This window comes from Heterodontus francisci, chromosome 30 (genome assembly GCF_036365525.1).
Source record: "Heterodontus francisci isolate sHetFra1 chromosome 30, sHetFra1.hap1, whole genome shotgun sequence".
Classification (NCBI taxonomy): domain Eukaryota; kingdom Metazoa; phylum Chordata; class Chondrichthyes; order Heterodontiformes; family Heterodontidae; genus Heterodontus; species Heterodontus francisci.
Genome location: NC_090400.1, coordinates 27,499,021 through 27,512,259, shown reverse-complemented (window position 1 = coordinate 27,512,259; position 13,239 = coordinate 27,499,021). Strand labels below are relative to the sequence as shown.

The 13,239-nt window shown below is 45.7% G+C and overlaps 1 protein-coding gene across 2 annotated transcripts in view; it reads left to right on the top strand.

The window, feature by feature from the left end:
- Positions 1–7,167, top strand: part of LOC137346493 (C-signal-like) — a 58,194-nt gene extending 51,027 nt beyond the window's left edge. For both annotated transcript variants that reach the window (XM_068009953.1, XM_068009955.1), the window contains exons 5-6: positions 2,649–2,759; positions 6,784–7,167. In XM_068009953.1, the coding sequence (XP_067866054.1) occupies positions 2,649–2,759; positions 6,784–6,897 (225 nt within the window). In that variant the 3' untranslated portion in view covers positions 6,898–7,167. The remainder of the gene's footprint in view (positions 1–2,648; positions 2,760–6,783) is intronic.
- The last annotated feature ends 6,072 nt before the right edge of the window (positions 7,168–13,239 follow it).

Genomic DNA, 13,239 nt, shown 5'->3' with positions numbered 1-13,239 from the left:
CCTTCACATTGAGGATAACCCCCATCATGTTATGTGACACTACCACCGTGCTAAATGGGATAGATTACGAACAGATCTAGCAATGCAAAACTGGGCATCCATGAGGCGCTGTGGGCCATCAGCAGCAGCAGAATTGTACTCGACTACAATCTGTAACCTCGTAGCCTGGCATATCCCCCACTCTACCATTACCATCAAGCCAGGAGACCAACCCTGGTTCAACGAAGAGTACAGGAGGGCATGCCAGGAGCAGCACCAGGCATACCTCAAAATGAGGTGTCAACCTGGTGAAGCTACAAGCCAGGACTACTTGCAGGCCAAACTGCGTAAGCTGCATGCAATTGACAGAGCTAAGTGATCCCATAACGAATGGATCAAATCTAAGCTCCAATCCAATTATCTGGATTAACCACCTACCTGTAAAATTATAGTTGTTACTCTATATCTGCAATAACTATAAGAAAGATGAATCTGCTTTGATGATGGCTGAGAGAAAAATATTGATGAGAATGCCCTGCTCTTCTTCAAAATAGTGCCATGGGATTTTTTTATATATACTTGGGAGGACAGACAGGGGCCTTAGATTATTGTCTGATCTGAAAGACAGCACCTCCAATTGTGCAGTGCACCCTCCATACTACACTGAAGTATCCGTCTAGATTATGTACTCAATTCACTGGAGTGGAACTTGAACCCACAACCTTCTGGCTCAGAGGCAGTTGACCCTTAAAAGTACTACATAAATGCAAGTTGTGTCCAAACCTCCCACATGAATGGAAAATACTTAAAATGCTTAAAATTCTGGCAATGCAAGTGGTTGTGGGTAGATGTTCCAAGTGTTCTCTCCCCATATCAAGGAATTCCTGAGCAACCCCAGCAGTTTGGCCCATTACATCCTTGGTAAGCGTCAACAGAATCCTTACCAGTAAGGAGGTTGATGTGAGTTCTGCTAACTTTCCAACAAAAAACCCACATCTTTAAAAAAAAAATAAAGGTAATTGATCCCAAAGGAACTTTATTACCTTTTAAAGAGGTAGAATGATTCCCTTTGGAGCCAAAGACTTAACAGTCCTTCCTTCATAAGTCCAAAAGGGCAGATTGGGGTAGGTGCTGCTGAAATGTTCTTGTGGACACCAGGGGCTGTCTCAAACATTCAAATGACTCGATACCTCGCAATGGAATGGGGTCTGCGTCTGGATGACCCAGGTTTCACTCCATTGAATCTTTGCCATTTGAGTGATCTCCCAGAATCTTGGACCCATTTGTGTTTTAGCAAAGAAAAGACGCATAGCATTTCTATGTTTTGAAAGAGTTCTGATGTGTGTGTTGTACCTTTATAACAGCTTCTGCAGCCATGTGTTCACTGTTCACACTCTGCTTATACTGCTTACACAGCTAGCCACTCGGCTCCAGACCTCATTACAGCTGTGGTCTGAACATGGACAAAGAGCTCAATTCCAGAGGTGAGGTGAGAGTGACTGCCCTTGATATCAAGGCAGCATTTTACTAAGTGTGGCATCAAGGAGCCTGAGCAAAATTGAAGTCAGTGGGAATCGGGGAAACTCTCCATTGGTTGGAGTCATACCTAGCACAAAGGAAGATGGTTGTGGTTGTTGCAGGTCAATCATCTCAGCCCCGGGACATTGCTGTACGATTTCCTCAGAGTAGTGTCCTAGGCCCAATCATGTTCAGCTGCTTCATCAATGACCTTCCCTCCATCATAAAGTCAGAAGTGGGGATGTTCACTTATGATTGCAGTGTTCAGTACCATATGCAACTCCTCAGATACTGAAGCAGTCCATGTCCCCATGCAGCAAGACCTGGACAATATTCAGGCTTGTGGTAAATAACATGCCACACAAGTGCCAGGCAATGACCATCTCCAATAAGAGAATCAAAACACCTCCTCTTGATGTTCAATGACATTACCATCACTGAATCGCCCACCATCAACATCCTATGGTTTACCATTGGCCATAAACTTAACTGGACCAGCCATATAAATACTGTGACTGCAAGAGCAAGTCCGAGGCTGGGAATTCTGTGGTGAGTCACTCACCTGACTCCCAAAGCCCGTCCACCATCTACAAGGCACAAGCCAGGAGTGTGATGGAATACTCTCCACTTGCCTGGATAAGTGCAACTCCAACAACACTCAAGAAACTCAACACCATCCAGGACAAAGCAGCCTGTTTGATTGGCACACCATCCACCGCCTTAACCATTCACTCCCTTCACCACCAGTCCACAGTGGCAGCAGTGTGTACCATCTACAAGATGCACTGCAGCAATTTGCCAAGACTCCTTTGACAAACCTGAGCCAGCTAGAACGACAATGTCAGCAGACACATGCGAACACCACCACCTGCAAGTTGCCCTCCAAGCCACACACCATCCTAACTTGGAAATATATCACTGTCACTGCGTCAAAAACCTGGAACTCCCTTCTTAATGGAACTTGGGTGTACATACACCATATGGATTGCAGCAGTTCAAGAAGGTGGCTCCTCACCACCTTCTGAAGGGCAATTAGGGATGGGCAACAAATGCTGCCCTTGTTCGCAACGCTCACATCCAATGAACAAAGAAAAAAAATCATGGAACATGGACTGAAATGTATTAGATATTTTCCTTTGTTTCACTTCTAGACTGCATTAAACATGGCAAGCGTGTGCCTTTCAGAGGATCTGAAGCAGTATCAGATACTTTGTACCGCTATCCATCCAGGCTGGGTCCGAACAGACATGGGAACCGTGAAGGTAAGTACAGCCGAAGTGAGCCACAGGCCTACAGTCACAGTTTACTTCTGTTGACTGCATCACAGGGCTATTTCACCCCATCTTCCTCCCTCCTCTTACTAGTTGCATTGCTGGTTGCCTGCCAACTATACTTCATGTTTTAACCTAGATGATGTCAGCATCATGTTATCTCTGTAAGCGTAAAAGAGAGAAAGACTTCCACCTCAGGATGTCCTGAAAGTGCTTTATAGCCCAATAAGTAGGAATATGGGAACAGGAGTAGGCCATTTAGACACTCAAACCTATTCCAGCATGCAATTAAACCATGGCGGATCTGTATCTTAACTCCATTTAATCACCTTGGTTCCATATCTCTTAATACCTTCACTTGATAAAACCCCGTTACTCTCAGTTTTGATATCTTAATATTTTTTTGATTTTGGGTGGATGTGGATGGGCAGTAGGAAGGCCAGGCTTCATTTCAAAATCACTGTTCCAGCACTCAAGTAGCTCAATCATTGAGGGAGCCTGCAGTTGGAATCATAGAATGGTTACAGCACAGAAGGAGGCCATTCGGCCCATTGTGTCTGTGCCAGCTCTCTCAGAGTTACTCAGCCAGTCCCACTCACCTGCCTTTTCCTCGTAGCCCTGCAAATTTTTTCTCTGCAGATAATTATCCAAATAGATAGTTATTCTAGCAGCTCCAATACTGAGCCTGAAATTTCATCCTTGGAGGGGTGGGGGATGGGGGGAGGGGTTGTGGTGGGGAGGGTGGAGAAATGGTAGGGGAGTCAACCATAACAATGATGTGTTCTGATGGCCCACAGACAGCCAGAGGTTTCTGTGCTGCCAGGAGGAGCATTCACGCTGGTTAGGTTGCTCAAAGCCTCGTGCCAATAGTTTGAGCGTGCACATCCCTGTTCACAACCTCGCCATCCTGTTCAACTCCAAACTGAGCTTCCTTGGATAGATTGGAGAAGCTGGGCTGTTTTCCTTAGAGAAGAGAAGGTTTGAGAGGAGATTTGATGGAGCTGTTCAAAATCCTGAGGGGTCTAGACTGAGTAGGTAGAGAGAAACTTCCCATTGGTGGAAGGGCCTGGAACCAAAAGACACAGACTTAAACTGATTGCCAAAAGAAGCAAAGGCAACATGAGGAAAAACCTTTTTATATAGCGAGTGGTTAGGATCTGAAATGAACTGCTTGAAAGAGTGGTGGAGTCAGATTCAATTGTGGCTTTCAAAGTTTGATAAGCACATGAAGAGAAAAAATGGCAGGGCTATGGGAAAAGGGCAGGGGAGTGGGACTAGCTGGATTGCTCTTGTAGTCGGTGGGTATGCACACGAAGGGCCAAAGGTACTCCTTCTGTGCTGTAAACCATTCTATGATTCTGACGCAAATTTTCTCATCACAAAGACCACCTACTCCCACCTTTATTACATCACTCCCCTCTACCTCTGCCTCAGCCTATACTTTGGTGAAGATTTTGTCACTTCCAGCCTTGAATATTGACTATTCTTGCTGACCTGCATTGGCTTCCAGTCATCTAACACCACCAATGTTCATCTTTGTTGTTACAATTAGGTGAGAGGGGTCTAGGGGTTCCCTCTCAGCCTTTACCTGTTTAACTGTAACGGTTCAATTTTAAAACACCGTGTTTTTAACTCCCCCTTAGTGAATCCTTGTTCACTGCTCCAATTATAAGGCTAAGAATTCAAACAGGTTTCCTTCGATTTAAACTAGGAAAGTAGAAGTTTATTATTCTTAAACTCTAATCCGGTTAACGACTACGAATATGCGATGCAACCATGTCAGCATGCATACGCGATAAACACACACGCAGATAGAGACAGAAAAAGTAGAAGGAATAAAGGGGAAATGTTTGAGGCAATATCTGGTAGTTACAGTCCTTTAAGTACAATGTGGAATCTTTGTTTGCTGGTAAGTCTTGTAATTCGTTGGAGCCCAGTCCATACTTAAACCTGTTCCGATGTAGGAGCCTTTTCTCTCTTGAGGTTTATGTGCCTTCCGTCAGTCCAGTGGCTTGGGAAAAAGTGAGAGAGAGAGACAGCCAGGCGAGAGACTTGTTTCAGCTTCAGTTTTAAACTGCCGTCTGCATTTCTCTGTAGCACAATTCAAAAAAAAAACCCAGGTTGCCCAGCAGGTTAGTCAAGTGACTAGCTGGTTTGACCACTTCTGTTTGTGGATTTTTCCATCTTAGCATTCATCCTGGAATGTGAGCTTCCTCACCTTCAATATATGGTGATCACAGTCCATTTTGGGTTAAGTGGACCAGTCCTTTGTCTCTCCAAGCACTGTCTGTTAGTATGCAAATGTTTTTCCAGCTAAATCTGGTGATTTTTTTTTTTAACAAGTCCTTTCTTCACTCCAGCAACAGTTTAAAATCAAGATTCATATGACAAAATTAAAATGCTTCATTCTCGGCAGGTTGGGGTCTGCATGACATTGTTCTTAAGTGTGGCCTTGCCCCTCTCTGCTTCTGTAACCTCTTCCAGTCCTACACTGCACCCTCCCTCCCTCAGTATTCTCTATTCTCTCTCTCCAGTCCAGCAGTGGTGGCCGTGCCTTCAGTCACGTAGATATGCCCTTGGCCTCTGCATCTTCCTCTGCTTTGAGTGAAGGATCTATTTTGGAAATTACTGTTACTTGTTCATAGGTTTAGGTGGAGCCCTGTGGGTTTCCTTTATTTTCACCCTTTTCTCCCTGAATATCCTACTTTCCCACTAAATCCGTCACTATTTATTCTCTAAGACAGTCTATGTATCACACCCTTACAACCTCTTCCAAGGTTCCAGTACAGTCTCAGAGTGGCTCACAGGTCTAGTTAAACAGCCATGAGTTTCTATCTATCTATCTAATTATCGACCTCATTACAATATCCCTTCACCTTAGCAATACGTTTTCTGTGATTGGTCATGACTACTTTATCCTTTCCTGTTATAAAGGCAACAATGATGATACTGTAGAGTTTGCTCCTGTGTATACACACACGTGCACCGCACATGTACACACACAAATACACACAGATGCAGTTCCATGTACACACACACACACACACACATGGGGTTCCCTATACATAGACATATTTATGCATAGACAGATATATAGTTCCATATGTACAAATACCTACATATATACATACAGATCCATGCATACATAGGCATGTATACATGCATGTACACCCTAATTGGTTGTCTGTAATATCAGGCCTATAACAACATGAAGTATACTGTCCATTAAAGGCTGTAGGTACGGGGGTGGGGGTGGTGGTGAGCTGGCCCTGGGCTGTATTACTGTTCTATGTATACTCCCACTGTCCTGGCTAACGTTCCTCCCTCAACCAATGTTGCTGAAACAGATTAACTGGTCACTCATCTCGTTGCTGTTTGTGAGAATTAGTTATGCACCAAGTGGTCACTGCATTTACCAACACAATAGCAGTCACAACAACAATGTGCATTTATATAGTGCCTTTAACATGGTAAAATGTCCCAAGATGCTTCACAGGAGTGTTATGAAACAACCAAGCCACATAAGGAGATATTAGGTTTCAACCAAAAGCTTGAACAAACAGGTACGTTCTAAAGAGTGTCTTAAAGGATGAAAGTAAGGTAGAGAGGTGGAAAGGTTTAGGGAGGGAATACCATTGCATAGGGTCCAAGCAGCTGAAGACACGGTGGCCATTGATGGAGAGATAAAGTAATTCAATTGTACATTAAGCATTTTTGGACATTTCTGTGAGGGTGCTGTATATAGACAAGTCTGTTCCTTTGCCTGTTGTTAAATTGCTCCTAGTTTGTGTGTTTATGCTGCTGGCTGTACTTTGCTGTATGACTCTGGCTTTAAAACATGGTTGATGTAAAGATCCCAACACTCTGACATATCCTAGGCATGGACCAGCCACTAACACCAACTTCTATGACATGCTAACTAATCAGGTGTGTACCTGTACAGTTTTAACGACTGATTATATTTGGATGGATCCAGTCCTGGTTGAATCTAGTTTTATTTATTTTTGTTTTTCAGGCTCCCATGTCAGTTACCGACAATGTTAGCAGTATAATAAAACTGCTGGCCAACCTGTCACAGTGTGATACTGGCAGGTTCCTGAATTGGGAGGGAAACGAGATTCCCTGGTGATGAGGCAAGGCCAGGTCAGAGAGCCTTTTACCATCTGTTCTGATGACTACACAGCTCTGCAGCACAGCCAATGACAACAGCACTTCACTTGTAGACTCTGGAGTACACTTCACATGGTTTCCTTTCTGCCGCCACCTCTGCAGCAATACCCCAGTATGGGCGAGAGATCCTTGAGTGACCATCACTACATGTGAGGTGGTTTCCCTTTATCTTGGTCTGACTGTAATCTCCAGGATTCTCAGGATTGCAAATATGTATGCATACAATAACAATGGGAGTTCGAAAAGTTCAGAAGTGTCACAAACCATAATGATTAAAATCAGAGCTTTCATGCTTTTGTGTGTAAATTATTTTCTCATTACTTGTCAGCTATATAAGATCATATATAAGTTTCTGTGTCAAGTTCTTTATATTGCTTTTATTGAACATGAACTGGGTGCCAAATATATCAATGAATTGTATAGTCGCAGACACCCACTGCACCCTTCACTGCTGCTTAGGATTTTCTGGTGCTGTCTTCTTCCATTCTCCCATTCTTAGATACTTCTCCAGTTGTCTTACTGTAATATAGTAAGGGTAGGCGGTGGCGTAGTGGGTAGGCGGTGGCGTAGTGGTATTATCACTGGACTAGTAACCCAGAGACCCAGGGTATTTCTCTGGGGACATGGGTTCGCATCCCACCACAGCAGAAGGTGGAATTTGAATTTAATTAATAAATCTGGAATTAAAAAGCTAGTCAAATGATGGCCATGAAACCATTGTCGATTGTTGCAACAACCAACCTGGTTCACTAATGTCCTTTAGGGAAGGAAATCTGCTGTCCTTACCCAGTCTGGCCTACATGTGACTCCAGACCCACAGCAATGTGGTTGACTCTTATATGCCCTCTGAAATGCCTAGCAAACCACTCAGTTGGACCTAACCACTACAAAGTCTATAAAAAGGAATGAAACCGGACGGACCACCTGGCATCGACTTAAGCACCGGAAACGATAACGGCAAACCCAGCCCTGTCGACCCTGCAAAGTCCTCCTTAGTAACATCTGGGGGCTTGTGCTAAAGTTGGGAGAGCTGTCCCACAGACTAGTCAAGCAACAGCCTGACATAGTCATACTCACAGAATCATACCTTACAGACAATGTCCCAGACACTGCCATCACCATCCCCGGGTATGTCCTGTCCCACCGGCAGGACAGACCCACCAGAGGTGGCAGGACAGTGGTATACAGTAGGGAGGAAGTTGCCCTGGGAGCCCTCAACATCGACTCCAGACCCAAAAAGTCTTATGGCATCAGGTCAAACATGGGCAAGGTAACCTCCTACTGATTACCACCTACCACCCTCCCTCAGCTGATGACTCTGTACTCCACCATGTTGAACACCACTTGGAGGAAGCATTGAGGGTGGCAAGGGCACAAAATGTACACTGGGTGGGGGACTTCAATGTCCATCACCAAGAGTGGCTCGGTAGCACCACTACTGGCCGAGTCCTAAAGGACAGAGCTGCTAGACTGGGTCTGCGGCAGGTGGTGGGGGAACCAACACAAGGGAAAAACATACTTGACCTTGTCCTCACCAATCTGCCTGCCGCAGATGCTTCTGTCCATGACTGTATTGGCAGGAGTGGCCACCGCACAGTCCTTGTGGAGACCAAGTCCCGCCTTCACATTGAGGATACCGTCCATTGTGTTGTGTGGCACTATCACCGTGCTAAATGGGATAGATTTCGAACAGATCTAGCAATGCAAAACTGGGCATCCATGAGGCGCTGTGGGCCATCAGCAGCAGCAGAATTGTACTCAACCACAATCTGTAACTTCATGGCCCAGCATATCCCCCACTCTACCATTACCATCAAGCCAGGAGACCAACCCTGGTTCAATGAAGAGTGCAGGAGGGCATGCCAGGAGCAGGCATACCTCAAAATGAGGTGTCAACCTGGTGAAGCTACAACACAGGACTATCTGCGTGCCAAACTGTATAAGCAGCATGTGATAGACAGAGCTAAGCGATCCCATAACCAAGGGACCAGATCGAAGCTCTACAGTCAATATAGGGGAAGTTAAAATCACCCACCACCACAACCCTGTTACCTTTACATCTTTCCAAAATCTGTCTACATATCTGCTCCTCTACCTCCCGCTGGCTGTTGGGAGGCCTGTAGTAAACCCCCAACATCGTGACTGCACCCTTCCTATTCCTGAGCGCCACCCATATTGCCTTGCTGCATGACCCCTCTGAGGTGTCCTCCCGCAGTACAGCTGTGATATTCTCCTTAACCAGTAATGCAACTCCCCCACCCCTTTTACATCCCCCTCTATCCCGCCTGAAGCTTCTAAAGCCTGGAACATTTAGCTGCCAATCCTGCCCTTCCCTCAACCAAGTCTCTGCAATAGCAACAACATCATATTTCCAAGTACTAATCCAAGCTCTAAGTTCATCTGCCTTACCTGTTATACTTCTCACATTGAAACAAATGCACTTCAGACCACCAGTCCCGCTGTGCTCAGCAACATCTCCCTGCCTGCTCTTCCTCTTAGTCTTACTGGCCTTAGTTACTATGTCCTCCTCATTTATTTCATGAGCTGTCCTACTGCTCTGGTTCCCACACCCCTGCCACACTAGTTTAAACCCTCCCGAGTGACGCTAGCAAACCTTGCAGCCAGGATATTAGTGCCCCTCCAATTTAGATGCAACCCGTCCTTCTTGTACAGGTCCCATCTGTCCCTGAAGAGAGCCCAATGGTCCAGATATCTGAAACCCTCCCTTCTACACCAGCTGCTCAGCCACGTGTTTAGCTGCACTATCTTCCTATTTCTAGCCTCACTGGCGCGTGGCACAGGGAGTAATCCAGAGATTACAACCCTAGAGGTAATGATTTTTAACTTTCTACCTAACTCCCTAAACTCCCCCTGCAGGACCTCATCACTCTTCCTGCCTATGTCATTGGTACCGATGGGTACCACAACGTCTGACTGTTCACCCTCCCCCTTCAGAATGCCCCCTGTCCGTTCAGAGACATCCTTGACCCTGGCACCAGGGAGGCAACATACCATCCTGGAGTCTCTTTCACGTCCACAGAAGCGCCTATCTGTGCCCCTGACTATAGAGTCCCCTATAACTATTGCTCTTCTGCGCTTTATCCCTCCCTGCTGAACAACAGTGCCAGCCGTGGTGCCACTGCTCTGGCTGCTGCTGTTTTCCCCTGATAGGCCACCCCCCCCAACAGTATCCAAAACGGTATACTTGTTAGAGAGGGGGATAGCCACAGGGGATTCCTGCACTGACTGCCTGCCCCTTCTAGCGGTCACCCATCTATCTGCCTGCGCCTTGGGTGTAACCACTTCTCTAAAACTCCTGTCTATGACGCTTTCCGCCACCTGCATGCTCCTAAGTGCATCCAGTTGCCGCTCCAACCGATCCATGCGGTCTGTGAGGAGCTGCAACTGGGTACACTTCCTGCAGATGTAATCGCCTGGAACGCTGGAAGCGTCACGGACCTCCCACTTCACCCCTCTAACTGTCATTTCTAGCACTAATTAGTTAATTAATATAAAATAAATAAATACTTATTAAGTCCTTACTAAATTATGATACACTTAACTATATGGTCCCTAGTGCTAGATTTCTACAATAAATACTAAATGCTAACTAAATACAGTAATCTCTTCCCTCTGGTTTAGTTACTCTACTTATTAATTAGTTAATTAGTGTTTTAATCAATTTTTATCAGTTTTATTTTCAAATTCGGTACAGATTCCCTACCAGCCAATCAGGTCACAGCTTTCCTGTGACGTCACTTTTTCAGTTTTTTTCCCCCATCCGAGGTAACTTACTGCTCTGGAACTCTGCCCTCAGCGTCTGCTCCGAGAATCCCCGAGGTAAGTTTTTTATACTTACTGCTCTGGAACTCCGCCCTCCAAGTCTGCTCCGAGAATCCCCGAGGTAAGTTTTTTATACTTACCGCTCTGGAACTCCGCCCTCCGAGTCTGCTCCGAGAATTCCCGAGGTAAGTTTTTTATACTTACCGCTCTGGAACTCCGCCCTCCGAGTCTGCTCCGAGAATCCCCGAGGTAAGTTTTTTATACTTTCCACTCTGGAACTCCGCCCTCCGAGTCAAGGCAGCATTTGACAGAGTATGGTATCAAGGAGCCCTAGCAAAGCTGAGGACAATGGGAATCAGGGGGAAAACCCTCCGCTGGCTGGAGTCATACCTAGCACAAAGGAAGATGGTTGTGGTTGTTGGAGGTCAATCATCTGAGCTCCAGGACATCACTGCAGGAGTTCCTCAGGGTAGTGTCCTGGGCCCAACCATCTTCAGCTGCTTCATCAATGACCTTCCTTCAATCATAAGGTCAGAAGTGGGGATGTTCGCTGATGATTGCACAATGTTCAGCACCATTCGTGACTTCTCAGATACTGAAGCAGTCCGTGTAGAAATGCAGCAAGACCTGGACAATATCCAGGCTTGGGCTGATAAGTGGCAAGTAACATTCACGCCACGCAGGTGCCAGGCAATGACCATCTCCAACAAGAGAGAATCTAACCATCTCCCCTTAACATTCGACGGCATTACCATCGCTGAATCCCCCACTATCAACATCCTAGGGGCTACCATTGACCAGAAACTGAACTGGAGTAGCAATATAAATGCTTTGGCTACAAGAGCAGGTCAGAGGCTGGGAATTCTGAGGCGAGTAACTCACCTCCTGACTCCCCAAAGCCTGTCCACCATCTACAAGGCACAAGTCAGGAGTGTGATGGAATACTCTCCACTTGCCTGGATGGGTGCAGCTCCAACAACACTCAAGAAGCTCGACACCATCCAGGACAAAGCAGCCCGCTTGATTGGCACAAACATTCACTCCCTACACCACCGACGCACAGTGGCAGCAGTGTGTACCATCTGCAAGATGCACTGCAGCAATGCACCAAGGCTCCTTTGACAGCACCTTCCAAACCCGTGACCTCTACCAACTAGAAGGGCAAGTGCAGCAAATGCATGGGAACACCACCACCTGCAAGTTCCCCTCCAAGTCACACACCATCCTGACTTGGAACTATATCGCCGTTCCTTCACTGTTGCTGGGTCAAAATCCTGAAACTCCTTTCCTAACAGCACTGTGGGTATACTTACCACAAATGGACTGCAGCGGTTCAAGAAGGCAGCTCACCACCACCTTCTCAAGGGCAATTAGGGATGGGCAATAAATGCAGGCCTGGCCAGCGATGCCCACATCCCATGAATGAATAAAAAAAAAATTCTCGCTCAATCTCATGACATCTGTTTATCACAGAGCATTGCACACATTTGCGGAAGAACTCCCTCTGGGAGTTGAGTTTGATGAACATTAGCACAGCAGTGGTAGAGAGCAGTTAACATGCTTCTGCTGCTTCATGGAGTTTTGCTGCTATGCTAAGTGAGGTGCTAGAGAATAGCACAAAATGAGGAATAGCAAAATCGGCACTCTGTCTGATTTTACTCTACTATTCACTCTCACCCATGGTACTCTGCTTGAAGGACAAACTTCATCCCCACTTTATCAAAAACAATGTATAGGGCGGCGCAGTGGTTAGCACCGCAGCCTCACAGCTCCAGCGACCCGGGTTCAAGTCTGGGTACTGCCTGTGTGGAGTTTGCAAGTTCTCCCTGTGTCTGCATGGGTTTCCTCCGGGTGCTCTGGTTTCCTCCTACAGCCAAAAGACTTGCAGGTTGATAGGTGAATTGGCCACTATAAATTGTCGCTAGTGTAGGTAGGTGGTAGGGGAATAGAGGGACAGGTGAGGATGTGGTAGGAATATGGGATTAGTGTAGGATTAGTATAATATGAGTGGTTAATGGTCGGCACAGACTCAATGGGCCGAAGGGCCTGTTTCAGTGCTGTATCTCTAAATCTAAAATCTAATTAAAAGTGTGCATCCAGTTTGTGCCTGATTAATTTGTATTTAGTTGACAGAATATTTGAGCCAATCCATTAACCAGATGGGTAGTAAAAGCTGCGAATGAAAAAACAGCATCCACCACACAACCACCCAATCAAAATGCACAATTATTTTAAACTACCATTCATAGGAAAACAAGTATCATAAAACTGAATATTTTTCCTTTGGTTGCCCATGCTGGATCTTTGGGACATACACCTTCAAAATTAAATACATACCACAATAAATTAATTAAAAATGACATAATCCTGGAAACAATTGATTACATTTCACCTCAATATCAGCCATTAAATGTTCAAAATGCTTCCAAGTACATTTTCCCACAGAGGTCTGTTCCTCCTTCTAAAGCTTGAGGCAGGTTCTGCTCTATTCCCACAATAACTAAAGCACAGACTCAGG